The 21368-nt window shown below is 55.3% G+C and overlaps 1 protein-coding gene across 7 annotated transcripts; it reads left to right on the top strand.

The window, feature by feature from the left end:
• The first annotated feature begins 310 nt into the window (after positions 1-310).
• On the top strand, positions 311-21356 carry TLE2 (TLE family member 2, transcriptional corepressor). Of its 7 annotated transcripts, none has more exons than XM_037042484.1 (21): positions 313-670; positions 745-842; positions 1270-1333; positions 1758-1802; positions 5051-5113; positions 6625-6699; positions 6904-7084; positions 7445-7467; positions 8472-8579; positions 9885-9929; positions 10345-10386; positions 10496-10645; positions 12381-12519; positions 13368-13528; positions 14534-14610; positions 15421-15670; positions 16058-16305; positions 16441-16588; positions 18111-18261; positions 18874-18950; positions 21111-21356. In XM_037042484.1, exons 1-21 carry the CDS (start codon positions 647-649, stop codon positions 21216-21218), a joined length of 2277 nt encoding a protein of 758 aa, XP_036898379.1. In that variant the 5' UTR covers positions 313-646; the 3' UTR covers positions 21219-21356. The 7 variants fall into 7 exon arrangements, with proteins under 7 accessions (XP_036898384.1, XP_036898379.1, XP_036898380.1 ...); XM_037042485.1 differs by having other exon boundaries at positions 6901-7084; positions 7448-7467; XM_037042483.1 differs by having other exon boundaries at positions 6901-7084.
• Positions 21357-21368: the final 12 nt, after the last annotated feature.

Genomic DNA, 21368 nt, shown 5'->3' with positions numbered 1-21368 from the left:
CCTGATCTTTAAGTCTTAGCTCACGTCCTCAGAAAGGCCATTTCTGACCACAAACAGCTCCTCTCCCCACCGAGCGACTCCCCACCTTGGGCCACCAGGTATTTGTTTCCCTGCTTTCTCTCTCTTGCTCTCCGGGAGGGAGAAGGAGGTCGATGTGTGTGGGATTGGACGAAAGGCTCAGTTTCCCACCCGGCACTGGTCAATGGAAGGGGGTGGGTTCCGGGGACCAAGGCCGGTGGTTGGGAGGGCGCTGGGTGGGCGGCTGGTGGGCTGTGTGGGCGGGCCCCGGGGGCGGCGGCGCCACCTTAAGGCGGCTCTGCCCGCGGCTCCCGGCCGAGCCCCGCCGGAGGGAGGCGGCTCGGAGCCGGGCCCGCCGTCCGCGCCTCAGACACCCGGCCGCGGCTCGCCGACCTTCCACGACCGCCGCCCCGCGCCCCTGCCCAGGGGAGTGGGCCTCGGCTCCTCTCTCAGTCCCCGCGACCTTTCGCGCTAGCTCGGGGGACGCGGGGGACTCCGGGGTCCCCCGCCCCGCGCCGCCTCGGCTCCCGGCTTCTTTCTCCGGGCTGCCCCCCACCCCCAGCCTCTCTCCCCCACAACCCACACATTGTCACATTCCGGCGCGAAGCGGGCTTCCCGGATCGGCAGGATGTACCCCCAGGGAAGGCACCCGGTGAGTAGGGTCCCGGGCTGCGGGGGTGGGGGGGCCGGGCGCCTGGGAACTCAGACCCTGACGTCCCCCGCCAGGCCCCACTTCAGTCGGGCCAGCCCTTCAAGTTCTCGATCTTGGAGATATGCGACCGCATCAAAGAGGAATTCCAGTTCCTCCAGGCTCAGTACCACAGGTGAGGGGGGCGGGGCGCCCCGCCCGGGGGACCGGGAGTTCACCTGCGAGCTCACCTGGGAGCCCGCGAAGAGCGACGGGGCCCGGGGCGGGGGGGGGGGGGGGGGGGGCGGTGGGGGGGGGGGCCCGGGCCGGGGAGGANGGGGCCGGGGGGGGGGGGGGGCGGGGGGCGGTGAGGGGCGGGGCCGGGGCCGGGTCAGACAAGGGCCTCTTGGGTGCGGGGAGAAGGGAGGACCCCCAGGGTTGAGCGGAGGGCTTCCAGGTGGAAGCCAGGCGAGGTGGATGGGGACACTTGGTACTGGGGCATTTTGAGGGGTCGGGGCTGAGTCAAACCCATCACTTTGGAAACTGACCCAGATGGGGTGTCCGCGGGTCTCCCTTGCGGGCGGCAGAGAGAGTGGGGCCCCCATGCCCTGTCTCCTTCCCAGCCTCAAACTGGAATGCGAGAAGTTGGCCAGTGAGAAGACTGAAATGCAGCGACATTATGTCATGGTGAGGGGGTTGGCATGCCAGCGTGGGAGGAGTGGGAAGCGAGGATCCGGGTGCAAATCCGGACTCAATGTGCCGCTCTGGGGTATATCCTTGCTCCTTTTAGGGCCTCATTCTCCCTATCCATAGAGTGGGCTGGTTGGGATTCTAGGCTTTCTCCCTGGATCCTCCCAGCTCTTAAGAACAGTAAGACAAGGATGTCCGGTCCTTATGGGTGTCTCTGAGGAGCCAGGCTCTCTGGACACCACCTGCCTCACCTCCCTGGAGAGAGTGGAGGGGCCCTGCTTCCCTCTAGGGGGTCCCATGGGGCTGGGATGATCTGTGTCCTTCTGTGATCACCCCAGCCTGGGGACTCCTGGAAGACCCAGAGCTGCCCAGCCCAGGGCTGAACATCCAGTGGATGTTCCAACTGTCTTTTCCTTTGCAGTACTACGAGATGTCCTATGGGCTCAACGTTGAAATGCATAAGCAGGTAACTGTGTTGGGTATTCGGTAGGGAGGGCGGGGTTGGGAGGCTGTGAGAGGGACCTGGCACCAGGGCAATCTGGGGCAAGGCAGGTCCAGGGAACAGGGGTCTTTCCCTGAAATCTCTGCGACCAGGGAGCCAGATTTTAGCCTCGGGATAGAAAAATGATTCTGAAAATCTGGAGACTTTGTCCTACAGCTAAAGTGATTGTCCAGCAGAGAGGGGAGCAGTGAGCCAGGGCCAGGTGTCTGTGTCAAGGAAGGTTCATAGCAGAGGCCAGCAGCCAGGTCAGGGAGGCAGTGGAGGTGACTTCTGTCCTGGAGTGGGCCAGATGGACTGTGCTGGAGGTCCCTTTCATCCTGGCGAATCTGACATGTGGACCCTCAGGGTCTGAGGGGACCCCAAGCCTCTGTTGCTGTTGTGAGAGGTCTGAGGCCCACTCCAGGGCTCTGAAGTTCTGAGACTCTCTTACGCTTTTGAAAGTGATTTCAGGGTTCTGGGTTAGACCCGAGAGTTCTGAAACTGACTTCAGTTGTTCAAGCTTGACTCTGAGATCCTGAGACTGACCTCAAGGTTCCTTGATGGCTTCTGATAGGATGGAGATTCTGAGGTTGATGGAGTTTTAGATTCTCTCCATCAGAGAGTATCAGAGTCAGTGGGTGGAGCCTAGTGTGAGGTCTTCTGGGTGGGTGGGCTAGGAGTGTAGGGTGGATAGGGGGCCGTCCTGACACGCTTTTCCAGAAGTGTGTGTGGGTTCTGGTCTGGGCCGGAGGGAAAGTGTCTTTCTGGAGCATGATGCAGTCCCACGGGTGTATGAAATAGATCTCCCTGTGGGGTGGCCGGCATGGGGTAGGGCTCGGGTTTTGGGAGGCTGGTTCTGCACTCCTGGTGGGAACACCCGTACCCCTGACACACAAAGTACACAGCACCCCTGAAACCCATGCAAGGGAAAAGCATGGACTGACCACGCACACACCTGGACATGCCACTGCCACCCCCTTCCCCACCCACGTGGCCACCCCTCTGTTCAGCTTTAATGGGGTACCCCCAGCCCAAACCCTGTCCAGATGAAACCTACAAGTAAAGCCACTCTCACTCTATACTTCTGACACTAAGTGTGGGTTTCCTGCACACCAGTCAATTCTCCACCTCTGACACCAGCGGGGTGTCCTGCAGTTCGGCTCCACTCTGACACTCCCTGCCCGGAGTCTGCAGACCCCACAGGTTCGGGGCTCAGCCCTGCAAGGCCGCCCCCTCTTTAGATGCCAACTGCAAGTCTGGACCACCAGTACTTCTGACCAATTAGCTATAAATTGAGGGGTTTCCACCACTTCTTCCATGGGTCCAATAATTGGTAAAATTGCTCACAGAACTTAGGAAATCTCTTACTATTACCTGTTTATTATAAAGAGTATAGCTCAGGAAGAGCTACATTGAAAGATGTGCAGGGCAAGCTGTGGGCAAGGGCTCGGCATTTCCATGGCCTCCCCACAGCTCCACCCTCCCAGCACCTCCGAGTGCTCACCCTCCCGGAAGCTCTCTGCACCCTGTCTTTTAGGGTTTTTTTTTAAACCTCACAGTCATTTAATCTGCACAGAGAGAACAGAGAACCCCCCCTACCCCTCCCAGCCCCTCAGTCCTTGGGCCCCTAAATCAGCCCAAGGAGCTATTAGGAACTAGAGGTGGCTGGGTCCTCAGGCACACTAAGCTGTGCCTAGAGCCAAGAGTGACAGCAGCTGCCTGACCTTCGAGGAGGAGCTGACTGTCAGTGGGGGCTGAGGGCCAGCGGCCCTCAAAGGTGGCTCAGAGCCATGGAGGTCAGAGGGAGGGGCCCCTGCCTGGCCCCGGAGTGCTCTTCCGTGTAGGGTTGGCTCCGGGATAGTGAGAAGAGGCAGGCCAGGGAAGAGAGCCTGGACAGACAGCAACTCCCACAGTGTCATGGGGAGTGAGGTCTGGAGTGGCTAGCCATACTGCCAAGAGCCTTCAGAAGCACTATGGGTGGTACATGGCAGAGGCCAGGACACTGAGCAGCAGGGTGAAGCTGGCCAGACCCAGAGTGGCGGTCAGAGGGGAGGAGGGCCAGTACTGGATCTGGTCGTACCACAGAAGCAGGGGCTGCCTATTTCCAGCCTCAAGGGGCCTGGCTCTGACCCTGGTAGGCAGAGGGGGTAGGGGAACCAGCCCATGTGGACATGTGGCAGTAGGGAACACAGTTGGAAGGGAGGTAAAGGCTGCGAGAGTCTGGGTGCCATCTCCCAGTAGCTGCCCTTGGTAAGTGAGTTGTGCCCACTGCTCCCAGCCAGCAAACTAGGTCATTTTCAGGGAGCCAGTGGCAGCCAGGCCCTGGCTACCTGCTTCAATCATTGAGGAATTTCAGCCTCAGTCCTAGGGATTCCTGGGCAGGGGGAGTCCAGGGGTGGTGGCTTTGCCATGAGCTCTGTGCCAGGCTCTGGTTGTGTGGCCTGACCTCTGTATCTTGGGCTCGGAGCCTTGGATCCTGGGGCCTCCTCTATGATGCTGTTGGTGGCCACCATTGCTTCGCTGCGCTGTGCTGGTGTTGGGGTCCCTGACACCTAGGGCAGTGGATCAGCACCCTCTGAGGTGTGTACTGAGACCCCGATGAGAGCCAGCATCAGAAGGCAAGCGAGCACCTTGAAAAGGACTGTCATCACCCACCCCTTCAGTCAGGGCCACGGCCCTCACCTTTTCCCGCCATACTACTGAGTGCCCAACATGGCCAACTCCACAGCGGACTCTGGGGCACTTCTGTGCTGGAGGCGTCGTGGTTGGCGGTGTGGTGGTCGCAGGTACTTGGAAGCGCCTACTCCGTCTCTACCACCCAGAGGCTTCAGTATATAGATGTGATTGATTAGATCACTGGCCATCTGTGACTAACTCAGTCCCAGTCCCTCTCCCTCCTTGGAGAGGAGTGCACAGTCAGAGGATGGGGATGAAAGCTGCAGTCCTTGAATAAACTCAAGTGTGGTCGAAAGGGGCTTATTATAAGTAATCAAAAGACCCCCTTCATCCAGAAACCCCAAGGGCTTCAGGAGTCTGTGCCAGGAACTGGGAACAAAGACCAAGTATGTATGTGTTGTATCACATCGCAACACCCTCCCCCTGCGTGTGCTGCACTGGCTGCAGCCCCAGGTTGCAGATGAGACCCAGAGAGGGACATGGGCCCAGCCAGGGCTCCGACCTGGGACTCCGGGGAGGCTCCCCACCCAAGGTCCCTCCCCATTACCTCCTGCCAGGCCGAGATTGTGAAGCGCCTCAGCGGCATCTGCGCTCAGATTATCCCATTCCTCACCCAGGAGGTGAGTGGGCCTGATGCGGGTGGGAGGGGAGCTGGAAGAAGGCTGAGGGGGTGGGAAGGGTTGTATGCCACAGGCACTGGTTCTGCTAAGTGGCTTAAGGGCCTGGGCACTGGCTGGGGCACTGGCTTCCGAGATGGGCGGTGGCTGAGGGTAAGGAGTGGGACTCAAGCCCTGTGCCAGGCTGCCTGGGTCTGAATCCCTGCTGTGTGCTGTGGCCTTGGGAAAGCTGCTTGTCCTCTCTGTGCCTCTGTTGTTGAGTGTAGAACAGCTGATACATAGAAGGTGATGAGGACAATGCTGGGTACTTACTCAGCACCCAGCATAAAAGTGAGCACTTACATTATGCTCCATGAAATAAGGCAGACACCAAAGGACAATGTGTGGTTCTACTCACAGGAGGTCCCCAGGGGAGCCAGATGTACAGTGACAGAGAGAAGAGTGGTGGGTGTTACACCGGCCACGTTTCAAGTGCTCCATAGACACATGTGGCCAGTGGCTTCTGTATCCAGCAGCAGATAGAGAGATTTTAATCATCACAGCACAGAAAGTTCTCCAGCACTGAACGCTGAGCACAGCACAGCCACATTGTGGATGTGGCTCACAATATAACGTTGAGTGAAGGAAGCCAGACACAAAGGAGAACATAGAATTGAGACAAAATAGTTCCACATGGATAAGTTCAGGCAGGTTTGGGAAGGCAGCCATAGGTGGGAACACCACGCAGAAAAACGAGAGCCTTGTGCGGAAGGGAGGCAGGGAGGGAAGCAGGGCATTGCAGCAGGCGGGTGGGGACGGGGCCTCCCAGGCGCTGCCAGTTTGTATTTTCTGACCTGGGTGTTTGGTGTATGGGTGCTGATTCATACAGTGGTTCTTTACTGAGGGTGATCCTGTCCCTAGGGAACACTGGGCAATATCTGGGGAGATCTGTGGTTGTCACTCCAGAGGTGGCCCTGGCATGCAGTGGGTGGGGCCAGGGATGCTGCTCAACACCCCATAGTGCCCAGGGTGGACCCACGTAGTGTGGTCCAGCCGCGGTGTCAGCAGTGCCGAGGGGAGATCCCAATTTATAATTATTAGTTTTAACTGCACTTTTAAAAAAAGATTTTATTTATTCATTTTTGGAGAGAGGGGAAAGGAGGGAGAAAGAAGGGGAGAAACATCAGTGTGTGGTTGCCCCTGGAGTGCCCCCTACTGCAGACCTGGCCTGCAACCCAGGCATGTGCCCTGACCAGAAACTGCACCGGTGACCTTTCAGTTCTCAGGCCAGCACTCAATCCACTGAGCCACACCAGCCAGGGCTTAACTGCACTTATATGCTTTGTTTCTTTTTCTGTTTCATAATTTTGAAAGGAAAGGGAGAGATGGGTAGAAGTGAAATACCAAGTGCCAGAGCAAGAATGAGGGTGGGAGAGGAGTGCGGGCCCCACAGGGCATTGCCTGGGCAGATGGGGGCTCCCAGCAGTGAAGGAGTTCTCCTGAGCACCCCCTTTTCCATATCCCCTGCCTCCCAGCATCAACAGCAGGTACTACAGGCCATGGAGCGTGCCAAGCAGGTGACTGTGGGGGAACTGAACAGCCTCATTGGGGTGAGTCTCTTGGCCCCTGCCCTGCCCTGGGGAGACCCCACTCCCAGATCCCCTTATCAGTAGGTGCCAAAGCTGGGGGTGCTGTGTGGGCAGCTGGCTTGGGTGGACCCTGTCCCCACTCTCAGTGGCCTCTTGGGCCAGGGGTACTACGGGGCACCCGACCCCCCCACCTGCCCCTGGCCCACCCCTGCTCCTCTCTAGCAGCAGCAGCTCCAGCCGCTGTCCCACCACGCCCCCCCTGTGCCCCTCACCCCTCGCCCATCTGGACTGGTGGGTGGCAGTGCCACGGGGCTGCTGGCCCTGTCCGGAGCACTGGCCGCCCAGGCTCAGCTGGCCGCAGCTGCCAAGGAGGACCGGGCAGGTGTGGAGGCCGAGGGGTCCAGAGGTAAGTGGGCAGTGCAGGGTGGCATTGGCTCAGGGGTGTGGTGTGGAGGTGGAGGACTGGCAGGCTGCCCTGCTCAGAGCACCGAACTCACATAAGTGGGAGGGAATGAAAAGGGGGCTGCAGGGCCCCTCTACTTCCAACTGGCTGTGTGTCCTTGGGCAAATTACTGATCCTCTCTGAGCATTTATCTGTTTGGAGTGGGGAAGGGATAATCCACTCCTTGCAAGGGTGTTGGAAGGAAAAGGGAGATTCTGAGCTGGGAAGAGGGCTTTATAAACTGTAGAGGGATGTGCCACGTCTGGCACCATGGGCCGTGAAACCCTCATTCTGTTTCCTTCTCTCTCCTTTGCCCCAACCCAGCAGTGGAGAGAGGCCCAAGCAGGGTAAGTTGAGGGACATCCAGGGATTTGCCCTCTTACCTAACATCTGCTTTGTATTCCTGTGTGGCTAAAGCTGTTTGTTCTTAGCCCCTGAGTAGGGGCTGCATCCAACTTTCAAGCTGTGTTGGCCAGGAGATGCCCATAGGCTAAGTTTTATTTATTTAAGTTTTCCAATCTTGAGCTATTTTTGCAATTGAATAAATGAATACATGCCTCTAGTAGCATTCTTCCACCCTTCTATTTATTAATTTATCTATGATCTAATTAATATTATTATTTACAAGAACACTACCCAATAGAAATACTATGTGAGCCCTGTATGTAATTTCTTAAAAACTAATTTTGAAAGAATTATAGATGGACAGGAGGTCACAGAGAAACGTGCAGGGAGGCCCATGGTACTCCTCACCCGACCTCCCCCAAGGGCAAAATCTTACAAAACTAAAACACAGCATCAAACCTAGGAACTTTACATCAGTACAACCCATGGTGCTTTTTCAGATTTCACAGTTTTACGTGCATTCACTGTGTGTGTGTGTGTGTGTGTGTGTGTGTGTGTGGTTCTTTGCAACTTCATCATGTTTAGCCTTGTACCGATATCTCCACACTCTCCTACACCATTGTAAATTTCCTAGTAGCTACATGAGAAAAGTTAAACAGGTGACATTAATTCCAATAATGTATTTTACTTAATGCAGTTTATCCAAAATGTTTCAACTTGATACCAACATAAAAGTTATAAGATATTTCACATTATTTTTATTGAACTAGGACTCTCAGATCCAAATGCATTTTGTACTTACAGCTCATCTCAACTTGCATGAGTGTCCCCTAAGGGACACTAGACAATGTCTGGGGACACTCAGAAGGTCCCATTTTCCAGGCACGTTGCTTGAGTCACAGATCCTAATGACAGTGGCAGGGATACTCAGGCTTGGCTGGGCCGGGATGCAGTCTGGGGCCCAGGTCCTGACCCTTCTTCCCGCCTGGCTCCTATCTCTCCGCAGAGTGCATCCCCCTCGCCCCCTGAAAGTGTGGTGGAAGAAGAGCAACCAGGCGGCCCAGGCGGCAATGGGAAGCAGCAAGCTGAGGAAAAGGATCTGTCAGGACCTTACGTGAGTAGGGGCAAGACAGGGACTGGGGTGGGCACACGTGGCCTCGACCAGTCCCAAGCCCCACCCCTTGGAGCCAGCTGTGTCCATGACTCTCTCACTCCAGAGCCTTCCATAACCCCATTGCTCATGGAGCACTGGCCAATCAGAAGAGACCCTATGGAGCCAGGCTTAATTCTTCAGTCACTTAAGTCTGGCCCACACTATTTTCCCACCTCCTGGCTTTTGCTCCAGCTGTTCCCTCACTCTAGAACCCCTTTCCCCCTGCCTCCCAGAAACCAGTCCCTCCATCAAGGCACACACACACAATTGCTCTCTCTTGCAGGAAGCTGTCCCTGACCCCTCCCTGGAGGGCTGGGACCTCCTCTCTCATTGTCAGAGGGATTGCTGCTCCTGTACTTTCAAACTCTAGTGCCCCAGGGGTCATGCTGAAAGTGAGGCTTGGGACTGTGGCCAGCTGGAGGGCACTTGTCCCATCTAGACGGGCAGCTGTGACCTGGTCCTAGCTGTCTAGTGAGCCCATGTTGGCCAATCTTGCTGTTTCTCACAGAAGCCTTTACTCTTTTTTAAAAAAAATTATTCAGTATAATAGTTTGTTTTATAAATATCACCAACTAGTTTTGTTTTAAAGAAGAAAACTAGGGATAAGGAAGTCAAAGAAAACCCACCCACTGGATGGATGTGGCCTCCAGGCTGCAGCCTTTGGTCTTCCCTTGGTTTCCAGCCAAACCAGGAGGCAGCCCGGCACGTGTTTCTCCCTGGGGGCAATGGGGAGCCATAGAAGGATGTAGAACAAATGTGGGAATCCATCTTAGGAACATCTCTCTGGAGCTTGGAGGGCTACCTGGAAGGGGCAAGGCTGCAGGCCAGGAGACCAAGGAGGGGATAAGATCTGCACTGGGGCCATGGGGATGGGGATGGGTGGGCACATGTTTGGGTGAAAAGGAGGTATGGATGACTCCCACCCTACCCCCCCATGGCACAGAGGGGGAAACTGAGGTTCAGGAAGGGCTAGGAGGCACTCAGGGCCACACAGCAAGTCGTGGGCACTCAGCACTATCTCCTTCATCCCTTTCCAGGAGTGACCCACCCTCTTCACCCCCCTACCCCCCACCTCCCACCCCCAAGCCCTCCCCTGCATTGAGCATGTGCACCTTCCCTTCCAAACCAAGCAAATGGGCTGCTGTAGCCCCGGAGTTCCCGTCCAACCCAGGACCTGCTGGTGTACACTCCCCTCCCGAGTAGATATAAGGGAGTGTGGAAGCAGGGGCCTGGCCAGGGCGAGCTCTCTCCTCCATGTTCCCCCAGGAGAGCGACGAGGACAAGAGTGACTACAACCTGGTGGTAGATGAGGTGAGTTGAGGTCCAGCCTCCACAACTTCTGGCCTCCAGGACTCAGAGGCAGAGGCAGAGAACTGGACATGGAGCGAGTGGTGGGTTTTTGGGGGTGTGGCGGGCCCAGAGGGAGTGGGGTTACTGGACCCCTCTCTCTGGGATGGCTGGGGCCAGGGGAAGCGGGGGTCACCAGACACTTCAGGCCAACATCCCTCCACAGCATGGTGGCGAAACGGAGGGCCAGGACACACTGGAGATGAGTCGCAGCAGTGGCTTCAAGCCCTGGCTCACAGCGTGACTTTGGGGGAGTGGCCTCTCCTTCCCTGGCTTCTTCTTCCCCATCTTTCCAATGGGAAGAAACAAAACCAAGCCTTTATAAGTCATTGCTGCTTGTTCTTATAGAGCAGGTCCCCTCATTAAACCCATTTCACAGATGAGTAAACTGAGGCAAAGGAAGTTTCATAGTCCTCCAAAGGTGGGTTGCAGATGTCCTATCTAGAGGTTGGGGTGGGGTGCTGGAGGAGTACAGAAAGGGGCTATTGTCAGCCACTTTACCCCACTCAACATCACCTCCTCAAACCCAGGACCAACCCTCAGAGCCCCCCAGCCCAACTGCCACTCCGTGTGGAAAGGCACCCATCTGCGTCCCTGCCCGTCGGGACCTTGTGGAAAGTCCAGCCTCCTTGGCCTCCAGCCTCAGCTCACCACTCCCCAGAGCCAAGGAGCTCATCCTGGTAAGGAATAGGGGAGGTCTTGAGACTCGCCTTGTTCACCCTGGGAGCCTGGAAACAGATACTGTGCCACTAGATATGCGCGATGAGAAACTGGCCAGGCTGACGTGGCCCAGCATGCCCTTCCAGATTATTTGGCCACCTTCTTAAAATCCTATTCGGGTAATTTTTCCTAAATAGACTCCATCTGTTGCACCTAAATAAACATTAAAAGGAAATTTCGTGAGTAAACTTTGTAAATACATATTAAGAGGCAACTCACCATCTTGTGGAGAAGTCAAGTATCTCTTGCAATAAATAAGAAATCCCCTGAAAATAAGTATTGAAACTGCAGAATGGGCCACTCCCAAGGCAGACTTCAGTCCTGCCTTTGAGAGGCATTGAAGACACCCCAGCCCCAACCTGAGATGTTGTCCCCACCAGGAACCAGGATTCATATCAGAACAGCTTTCTTCTGGCTCCCCCCCAGGTTTAATGCCAGGTATAGAGACCACTAAGAGTATTCCCCTGGGGGAAATCTTTTTTTTTTTTTTTAGATAGAGAAGGGAAGGGAGGGATCAATGTGTGGTTGCCTCTCATGTGTCCCCCACTAGGGACCTGGCCTGCAACCCAGGCATGTGTCCTCACTGGGAATCAAACCAGCGACTCTGGTTTGCAGCCCAGCACTCAATCCACTGGGCTGCACCAGGCAGGGCCCTGGGGGAATTCCTAACTCAGCTTTATTTGTCCCTCCCCGCCAAGTCTCCCCCAGACCCCTGCCCTGGACCTACCTGGAAGATGGCTTGGATGTCTAGGCCTGCCCTCCCAGTAGGTTGCTATGGCAACCATCAAGGTTGGGGGCTCACTTTGTTTCTCATGTGCCCTCATCCTCAGATCATAGGGGTGGGGCAGCTCTGTTCTAATGGAGAAGCCCCCTGTCCACACGTTGTCCCTGCCCACTCCCTCTCCTGGGTGTGAGTCTGGCAGTCACAATATGTGTCATTTAGTGATGGAAAGCTAAGAAGTAACCGTCACACGACAAAGATGTGAAGTCTCTTATAAGGCAAAGTGGGCAATGGCATAAAGCTGAGACAGTACAGTGTGCTCCTATGTGGAGGTCTGGCTTCCCCTCTTCTCCAGTGTCCCCATGGGGAGGAATAGCTGTGGGGGACATCCCCCTCCCTGTGGGAATAAGGAAAATACTAGATTCACTATTCCTTCATCTGGGGAAATGCTGCGTGGCCTCCCGTGTCATGAGCTCATCCCAGAGCTTCCCATTCCTTGTACCCAGGGGATCCGACAGCCTCTAACTGTCTGTCGCCTCCTTCTGGGGTCCCCCACTCCCTGCAGGGCATGCCCTTCCGTGGGCCTACTGTGCACCATTCTGTCTACACCTGCATTTGTGACAGTGCATCCACACTGCACACCTTATCATATGCACGCACAGTCCTCACCGTACACGTGGGTGTTGGTTCCCTTTGCCGTACTTATGTGTGTATACGCCCACATGCCCGCCTGTCATTCTGATGTGTGCAGATAGTCATGTGTCCCTGTGCGCAGGGGGTCGGCTGTGCCCAGGGGGTCCCCTTCTGATGTGTGCACGTCTAAAAGTGTCTGAAAGCAGAGAGGTACACCACCAGTGCAGCCACCTTCCACGAGCCTGGCCTACCACTCCCTTCTCCCATCCGTTTCTGACCAGATCCTTGGCCTGCAGGGCACCAGGTGCCTGGTGGTGTTCAGTCCTGCCTTTTCCCCCCAGAATGATCTTCCCACCAGCACTCCTGCCTCCAAGTCCTGCGACTCCTCCCCGCCCCAGGATGCATCCACCCCGGGGCCCAGCTCGGTCAGTCACCTCCGCCAGCTCACTGCCAAGCCAACGCCTTCCACAGACAGTATTGGTGAGCACCCACTGGTCCCTGCTGTAGCAAGTCTCCTCTCTGGGGGAGTTCTAGAAAGTGACAGGGTGGGCGAGGCAGGAGGTTTGGATTCCAGCCCTAGCATTGCCTCGGTCCTTTTCATGGCTGAGTTGGATGCCATCTCACTCTGGGCCTTGGTTTTCTATGTCTTGGCTTGACAGATGGGGAAATTGAGGCTCAGAGAGGGGCAGTGACTTATTCAGGGGCTTCAGCCTAGTGCACTGGGAAGACAAGATTTAGAGTGAGACAGGCTTGGATTTGAGGCCAGCCTTGGACACTTGTCAGCTATGTGGCCTTGGGCAAGGGGCCCAACCTCTCTGAGTCTCACATCCCCCTTAGTGATATAAGGATGGCAGTGCTCTTCTTTTCTGTCTTATGGCCAGATCCTGGGCTGGCTTTGGGGTTCCAAAAAGAAATCAGCTCTGGAACCTGCCCTCAAGGAGCTCCTAGACGGTGGGAGGAGTACCAGATCCCCAAACTCCCAGTCTTGTGTGCTCACAGCTGGGGTAGAAGGGGGGGCCCAAGATAGGAGAAGTTGGAGGCCAAGGATGGACTGGAGAGGCTCAAGGTCATTCCTGAGACATTGTTGGACATTGGGTCTAGATTTTGAGGGATGAGTAGGGGCTCGGAAAGTGCAGAAGGAAAGGGGAAGGCATATGAGCCGGAGGAAACAGCATCTGTAACTGTCTGAAGATTTGACAGAGTATGCTGAGTGCTGGGTCAGAGCATGGGGCCCGGATGACAGGCGAAGGCACTGGTAGCCAAAGCCATGGGGGGCAGGGTCCAGGTCCAGGGTGTCTGAGGACCTGCCTTTATCTCTTCTCACACAGCCCTGAGGAGCCCCCTGACCCTGTCTAGTCCCTTCACCGCGTCTTTCAGCCTGGGTTCCCACAGCGCACTTAATGGGGACCTCTCTGTGCCCAGCTCCTATGTCAGCCTCCACCTGTCCCCCCAGGTCAGCGGCTCTGTGGTATATGGACGCTCGCCCATGGTGAGTCCTCAGTGTAGACGCCAGGAGGTGTCAGCAGGGACCAAGAACTGGAGGCTGGGAGGAAAAGCCAGTTACATAAAGAAAAACAAGGGGTTGGGAAAACGGGGGGAGTCCTGGCTTGGCGAGTGCACGTGGGAAGACAGTCTGAGGGTCTCAGTAGTTCCACAGTGTGATACAAATCAGTGCCTGTGCCTGTAGAAAGAGCAGCTGATTATGCTGCATTAAGAACAGACAGCCCCAGCCATGGGGCTCCCTTTCAGCCTCCTGGCAGATGCTGTCTGTTGTTAGCCCTAATTTTTAAGGGACAGTGACAACCCTGGTAGATTGCAAAGGACTAGCCTGGGGAGAGAATTGGAGGTGACGCTCCAGGAGGAGGAGTCAAAGGAGTGAGACCCCATGCTAAGGCGGCGGAGGGCCTACACGGGCCCCAGAAGGCAGTACGGGGACAGACGGCTGATGCAGTGAGCCATCCCCAAGTAGATCGAGATGCCTTCAGAGGCAGGCTAGGCTGGGTGCGTACTTGCAAGAGATGTCATAGAAAAGAAGTCAGCAAATGCTTTCTGTAAGGGCCCAGAGAGTAAATATTTTGGTCTCTGCCACAACTACTCCAGTCTGCCTTCATATGGCTCAGAAGCCACCACAGACAACACATAAATGAGCAAGTGTGGCCGTGTGCCCGTACAACTTCATTCACAAAAACGAGCAGGGGCTGCAGTTTCACACTCTGGTTCTGAGCATTGGCTGGAAGATCCATCAGGATCTTTCTAACTCAGGGGCTCTAGATTCCCTGGACAGAGACCTTGGCCTTCTCTCGTGTGAAAGTGTCCACTCTCTCAGCGGCACTGTGGGGGAGGGGCGGGCATCTGTGTCTTCTTGGGGAGGGGCTGATAAACACACTGGGGGTCCTCTGATAAACAGAGAGGCAGATGGCAGGGGGGAGCACGGGAAAGGGCACAGGCAGGTTTGAATCACCTGCCCTGTGACACCCCTTTGGCATTTTGGCAGATGGCATTTGAGTCTCATCCACACCTCCGAGGGTCATCCATCTCTTCCTCCCTGCCCGCCATCTCTGGGGGAAAGCCGTGAGTACCAGGCTGGGCTCCCCTCTTCCTCTAAGGCACTTCCACAGTGGAGTGGGGCTTGGGGTCCCCTGCTGCCTTTCCAGAAAGTCTCTTCTGTAAGCTACCAGGGGCTCCCGCCTACCCCAGGCCTACTTGCTCCCTTTCTTCTTCCTTCTCTTTGGAGGGAAAGGTAGGCAACCAGCAAAGTTTAGACTAGTGGTTCTCAACAGGGGTACATTTTGTCCCTCCCCCCCGTTTCGGGACAGTTGATGATATCTGGTGATATATTTGGTTATCACAACTGAGTGCTTCCAGCCTCTGGCAGGTGAGGGCCAGGGATGCTGCTCAACACCCACAATGCCCGGGATGGCCCCCCACAGGGAATGACCTGGCCCCAAGCACCCGTGATGGCAACATTCTACACTGGCTGCTCTGCAATCTCATTGCCATCAGCTACCTGTGGCTTTTGAATGTTTGAAATGTGGCCAGTTCATCCAAGGAACTGAAATTTTTAACTTGCCACATGGGACTGGTGGCCACTACTGGACAGCGTTTTCTGGAACTCAAGGCATCTCTGTGGACAAACTTGTACTAAGTGCTTGTTCCCCATGCACCAGGCCACCACATAGATTCCTTTTTCTCTTTTGTACCACACTGACTGCCCCACATCCCTTTAATCATGTGGTTCCCTTCCCTAATGGCAAAAGTGGGGGCAGGGGGTACGTCAGACAGGCAGAGGTACATTGCTGCCTTCTGGGAGGAGGGTGCGGAACGCCCCACATGCCCTCAGGGGTGCCCCCTCCCCCAACATCATGCCCACCTCTTGTCCAGGGCCTACTCCTTCCATGTGTCTGCGGATGGGCAGATGCAGCCTGTGCCTTTCCCATCGGATGCACTGGTCGGCGCAGGCATCCCGCGGCACGCACGACAGCTGCACACACTGGCCCACGGCGAGGTGGTCTGCGCAGTCACCATCAGTGGCTCTACGCAGCACGTGTACACAGGAGGCAAGGGCTGTGTGAAGGTGTGGGATGTTGGCCAGCCTGGCGCCAAGACACCAGTGGCCCAGTTGGACTGCCTGGTGAGGTGGGGCAAGACAGGCATGTTCACGGGGGCGGGGCTTGCAAGTCAAAAACCGACATTTGGCGCTTACAGGTCAGGCAGGGGTAGGGATTATCAGTCAATGGGGTTGAGTTTATAGGCAAACCAGGGTCGGGCTTGTAGGTCAGTGGGGCAAGGCTTATAGGTCAACCAGGTGGGGCTTATTAGCCACTGCGTAGAATTTATAGACCAATCGGGCAGGGCTTAGAGGCCAGTGGGTTGGAGCTTACAGCCCAATGGGTGGAGCTTACAAGCCAATCTGGGGGATTTATACAGGAACCAGGGGTCGGTTGCAGATTCTTCAGCTGGGCTCCTAGAGGGAAGGTTGGGGGTTTAGCCACATGCCCTTTTTTCTCTCTTCTCCCAGAACCGGGACAATTATATTCGTTCTTGCAAGCTACTGCCAGATGGCCGGAGTCTTATCGTGGGTGGTGAGGCCAGCACCTTGTCCATTTGGGACCTGGCAGCACCCACCCCCCGCATCAAGGCCGAGCTGACCTCCTCAGCCCCCGCTTGCTACGCCCTGGCCGTCAGCCCCGACGCCAAGGTCTGCTTCTCCTGCTGCAGTGACGGCAACATCGTGGTCTGGGACCTGCAGAACCAGACCATGGTTAGGTGGGTGGCGTGTGCCCTGGGACCTTGGGCAAGCCCCTGCCTCCTTCTCTTTTGTGCTGTGGGGGCAGAGGGGCCTTGGAGAATGCTGGAGCAGCACAGACTCCAGGATGGACGCCTGGGCCCTTCTCCCTCCAGGCAGTTCCAGGGCCACACGGATGGTGCCAGCTGTATTGACATTTCTGACTATGGCACTCGGCTCTGGACAGGGGGCCTGGACAACACTGTGCGCTGCTGGGATCTGCGGGAGGGCCGCCAGCTGCAGCAGCATGACTTCAGCTCCCAGGTGCCTGCCGGTGTCCAGTGGGAGGGGGGTAGAAGCTCCAGGATCGTGGCCTCCCTTCTCCCCCTAAGCTACCTACTTCCAGATGCTGGGCAGGACCAAATACTTGTTATCTGTGTTCATCTTTCTTGTCCTTCAGACACAGGCCTTCCCCTTTATTCTCCAAAGACGCAGGGAACCACAAAGGAGCTGATTTGTATCACACGGTGGGGCTGCTAAGACCCTCAGGTGACCTTCTCAGATGCTCTTGCCAAACCGTTCCCCCATTCCTTTGTCTCTTCTTGTGCAGCTGGTTTCTCCATCCAGCCTTCTTTTGACCCTGCTGAGAGCTCCAGGACTCACCCTGGGCGGGGGAGCTGCTGATCTGAGGGGGAAGGTAGAGACTGACATAGGAGCTGGGCACTGGGGTTGTTGAAGGCCCACTGGGAATCAGCTGAAGGATGTTGTGAGGGAGCTGGACCGCTGAGCAAAGTCAGGGACAGGGCTTGAAGTTCTCTGGACCCAGATCCTGTGTACCACGGTCTGGGGGCAGGGCAAAAGCGCCCTGGATTGTCATTTAAGGTCTCCATTCTCAAGTCCCAAACACACCATGCCTGTGAGACCTCTAGTTCTATTATTGTTTCCTCTGGCTGACATGACTTTCCTTTCCTTCCACAAATTGGTAAACTCCTACTCATCCTTCAAAACCCATCCAATTTGCCCCCCTCCTTGAAGCCCCTGATGCTTCTGTTCCCTAGTTCTTTCTGTTCTTTTTAGCTTGAATGTTTTCTTGGCAGGGAAGTTAGGGGTGCAGGTGGACATAGTTGTCTGTCCTCCATCTCCAATACTCAGATGGGTTGTATGGGATCCTGGGGTGAGTGTTTCCCTTCCTGCCTGAGCACTTGTCTCTACACAGGAACACTTCTACATGGTCAGGAGGGGACATGTGAAACCTTCTGGTCTCTCTGCTGGATATTTACAGTTCTCTTCATACATGTTTCATTTGTCAGTAAGATTTCATGAGGTTTAGGATGGAACAGAGCCTTACTCTGTGTGCCTCTTGTGGGGTGAGGCACAGAATGAGGAGGCTACTAGGTCATTTCCAATCTAAGCAAAAGGAGGTGTTGGCACGTAGGGAAAGTTCCCAGCTGGGAGTCAGAAGGCCTGGTCCTTCACAGACTTGCTGGACTTGCTGCCTGACTTTGAGCCAGACTTGGCCTCAGCTTCCTTTCCACCATCTGCTCAAGGGCAGCGACTGTCCTCACCCGGCTTCACCCACCACCCCCTCCTCCCTTCCCTCCCAGAGCTGTTGTACGTTCAGAGCAGATAATGGATGTGAGGCCCCAGGGTTCCGTGTAATGCTGATTAATATTAATGATTTGACATGCAGTTGCCTGCTGCTTCCGGGCCCTGGGCCAGCTGCCTCTCTGTGCAGGGGCCACAGAGGGAGAGAGTTGGACCCCTCCCCTCCCCCAGCCCCTTCCTTCTGGGCACCTCCCACCATCCCAAGGGGTTTTTAACCCACCTCTTCCCTCTTCACCCCCAGATTTTTTCCCTGGGCCACTGCCCCAACCAGGACTGGCTGGCCGTCGGCATGGAGAGCAGTAACGTTGAGATCTTGCACGTCCGCAAGCCGGAAAAGTACCAGCTGCACCTCCATGAGAGCTGCGTGTTGTCCCTGAAATTCGCCTCCTGCGGTGTGTCTGTCTGTGGCTGGGGTGGGGCTGCAGCATGGGGGGAGGGCTGCCGAAACGGAACAGTGCTACACAACAACCACAAAAACAATCAAATCTGAATCTTAAACAAATAATTTGTTAGCATAGCATGTCCCAAATGTACAGGGCATACTTACAATAAAAAGCCCCCAATTTGTTAGTACAGATACATCCCAAATATTGTGAGGGATATACTTACACTAAAACAAAGTTGTATTTTTTTAGCATAAGTATGTCTTAAACATTGCATGGAACATACATATTACTAAGAAAGTAACAATAATGAAATAGTTGGGACACATCAGCACTAGAGACCATTTGTGGTTCATTGAGATTGAAATGTGACTGGGCACTGTGTATTTTACCTGGCCAGCCCCCTCCGGGGGGCACCCCATTCCTGAAGACCAGATGGAGCCCTGAGGCCTTGACTTCACTGTCTGGAAAAATGGAAGGACCCGGCCTCATTTCCCCGAGGGACTTCGCGTTGTCCAAATGAGGGCAGAGGTGCCCTAAAGGGAGAGGCCAGGCCTGCAGCCCAAGGCCCCAGGCTTTCTTCAGCCCTCCCTCCTCCAACCTCCATTCTCCTTCCCCTAGGGCGGTGGTTCGTGAGCACTGGGAAGGACAACCTGCTCAATGCCTGGAGGACGCCCTACGGGGCCAGCATTTTCCAGGTATGTGGCTGTCTGGAGCCCTGCCCCTGGCAGGGTGCTGTGTGCCTCGGGCCCCAAGGTGACTGCACTGGTATGAAGCCTGGGGTCCTCCAAGCCTCTCACCTGCCAGTGGCTGCTGCAGTCGGGTCACAAACTTCAGCCCACAGGCCACACTGGCGCACAGCCTGTTTCCTTTCTCATTGTGGTGAACAATGACAAAGTCTGGGCAAGCTCAACCATCTTCAAGTATGCAGTTTGGTAGCATTAAATATTCACACTGTTGTGCCACAATCCCCACCATCCATCTCCAGAACTTTCTCACCTTCCCAATGACACTTCATCCCCATTAAACACTAACGCCCCCTTCCGCTCCCTCCCACACCCTGCCGGCACCCACCCTCTGCCTTCTGTCTCATGCCTCTCCTCCAGGGGCTCCTACCACTGGGACCCCACAGTGTTTGCCCTTTTGTGTCTGGGCTCGCTCAACGTGTGCAGTTGTCCTCAAGGTTCGTCTGTTTCGTAGTAGGTGTCAGAACTTTCTTTTTAAAGCCGAGTAGCCCTGGCTGGGCAGCTTAATGGGTTACAACATTGTCCCGGCACACCAAGGTTGTGGGTTCAATCCCCAGACAGGCCACATAGAAGAGTCAACCAATCAATGTATAAATAAGTGGAACAACAAATTGATGTTTCTCCCTCCCTTTCTTTCTCCCTCCCTCTCTCTCAAATCAATAAATTTTAAAAGTTACTAAGGCCGAATAATACTCTGTTGCATGAACGGACCACACTTGACCCGTTCATCTGTGGACGGACACTCGGTTGTTTCCACTTTTGGCTGCTGAGTCATGCTGCTGTGTGCCTTCACACGTGTATTTGTGTGGGCGCATTTGCGCTTCTCCCGGGTGTCCGTCTAGGAGTAGAACCGCCGATAGCAATTCAGTCTTCGTGGGAACTACCAGACTGTTCTCCAAATTTCCCACTCCCGACAGCAGCACAGAGGGTTCAGAATTCTCCTCGTCCTCAGTGACACTTACTGTTGTGTTGTGTTTATTACAGTCATCCCCAAGGGTGGGGAGTGGTTTTCACATTTTTAAAGGGTTGTTAAAATAAGGATATGTGAGGCTGATTTATTTACCCTCTGGACTTTTTTATCCTTGCCCAAGGACCTGCCCATTGATTTTAGAGAGAGAGGCAGGGGCGAAAAGGGAGAGGGGGAGAGACACGGATCAGCTGCTTCCCGCACACACCCCGGTTGGGGACCAAACCCACAGCCGAGGCATGTGCCAGGAATCAAACGGGAGACCCCTCAATCTACGGAGTAACACTGCAGCCGACGGAGCCACACCAGCCAGGGCTAGCCTCTGGATGTGACGGCTGATGACTTGCCTGTTTGCCACGTATAATGTGCTCCCATGCATAAGGCACACCCACGTTTTTGGCCCAAACTTGCAGGAAAAAAATGTTTTAATTTTTTAATCCAATTATTTATTTAGAAACAAAACTGATTATTGTATTCCAGGGTATTATTTTGTATATGGATATCCTTATTACTTTCTAGAGTTACACTTTTAATACATAAGCATAAATAAAAGTTAAAAAACATTGATATAGATATGGAATTAGTACTACCCACATATAATGCACATTCTTATTTTTCCCTCAAAAATTGGGCAAAAAAGTGTGCATCATACGCGACAAAGTAGTCTATTTGGACGTCAGGCGCAAAGCAGGAACATTTGCTGTTGTGCCCCTAACAGGAAAAGTTTGCAGAGGAGCGAGGGCTGCTGCTGCCCCCCCCCCCCCCGCCCTGAGTTAGCCCCTCCGGTGCCAGCGGCATGGTCTGCCCCGTGCACGTCCTCTGTGTCCTGGGAGAGGGCAGTGCTGTGTAGCCTCTCTCATGGAGTCCAGATAACAGAGGTCCTGCCCTTTCCGGGAGCAGAAAGGGCCCTCTGTGGAGTTTGTGTTGCCCACTTGCTCCTGGCTCCCACTCTGGGGCCTTCCGCCCCAAGTTCTGTCCCCGCCCCACCTTGACTCTAGACTCATCCTCCGAGGCTGGCAGCGGCCCTGGAGGCCTTGCCTTTCCCTGTGACGTTGTGCAGGTGATAAGGAGCTTGCACCAGCCCCAGCAGCGTCAGCCACACCTCATCCCCGCCTTCTCTTCTCTCACTCCCCTCCCTGCTGCAGTCCAAGGAGTCGTCCTCCGTGCTGAGCTGCGATATCTCGGGGAACAACAAGTACATCGTGACGGGCTCAGGGGACAAGAAGGCCACCGTGTATGAGGTGGTCTACTGAGAACCCCCTTCCTGCACCCCTAGGGGAAGGGTGTGCAAACCAGAGAGCCCAGTACCCCCGAATCTCATGTCCTCCCCTGCTGGATGTGGGGCTGGGTGGGCAGAGGGACTTTGGGAAAATAAATGTATTTATCACAGTCGCCTCCTGTCT

The sequence above is a fragment of the Sturnira hondurensis genome, unplaced genomic scaffold (assembly GCF_014824575.4).
Source record: "Sturnira hondurensis isolate 20B ecotype Veracruz unplaced genomic scaffold, ASM1482457v3 Scaffold0003693, whole genome shotgun sequence".
NCBI classification, from domain to species: Eukaryota; Metazoa; Chordata; class Mammalia; order Chiroptera; family Phyllostomidae; genus Sturnira; species Sturnira hondurensis.
This window is presented reverse-complemented; position numbering and strand designations above follow the sequence as displayed.

Bases quoted from the DNA above. Each gene is read 5' to 3' on its own strand.
- TLE2 (XM_037042483.1), top strand. From the start codon at position 647: ATGTACCCCCAGGGAAGGCACCCG. The intron at 6,700-6,900 runs GTGAGTCTCTTG...GCTCCTCTCTAG, and splicing joins AACTGAACAGCCTCATTGGG to CAGCAGCAGCTCCAGCCGCT. The intron at 7,085-7,444 runs GTAAGTGGGCAG...GCCCCAACCCAG, and splicing joins GGAGGCCGAGGGGTCCAGAG to CAGTGGAGAGAGGCCCAAGC.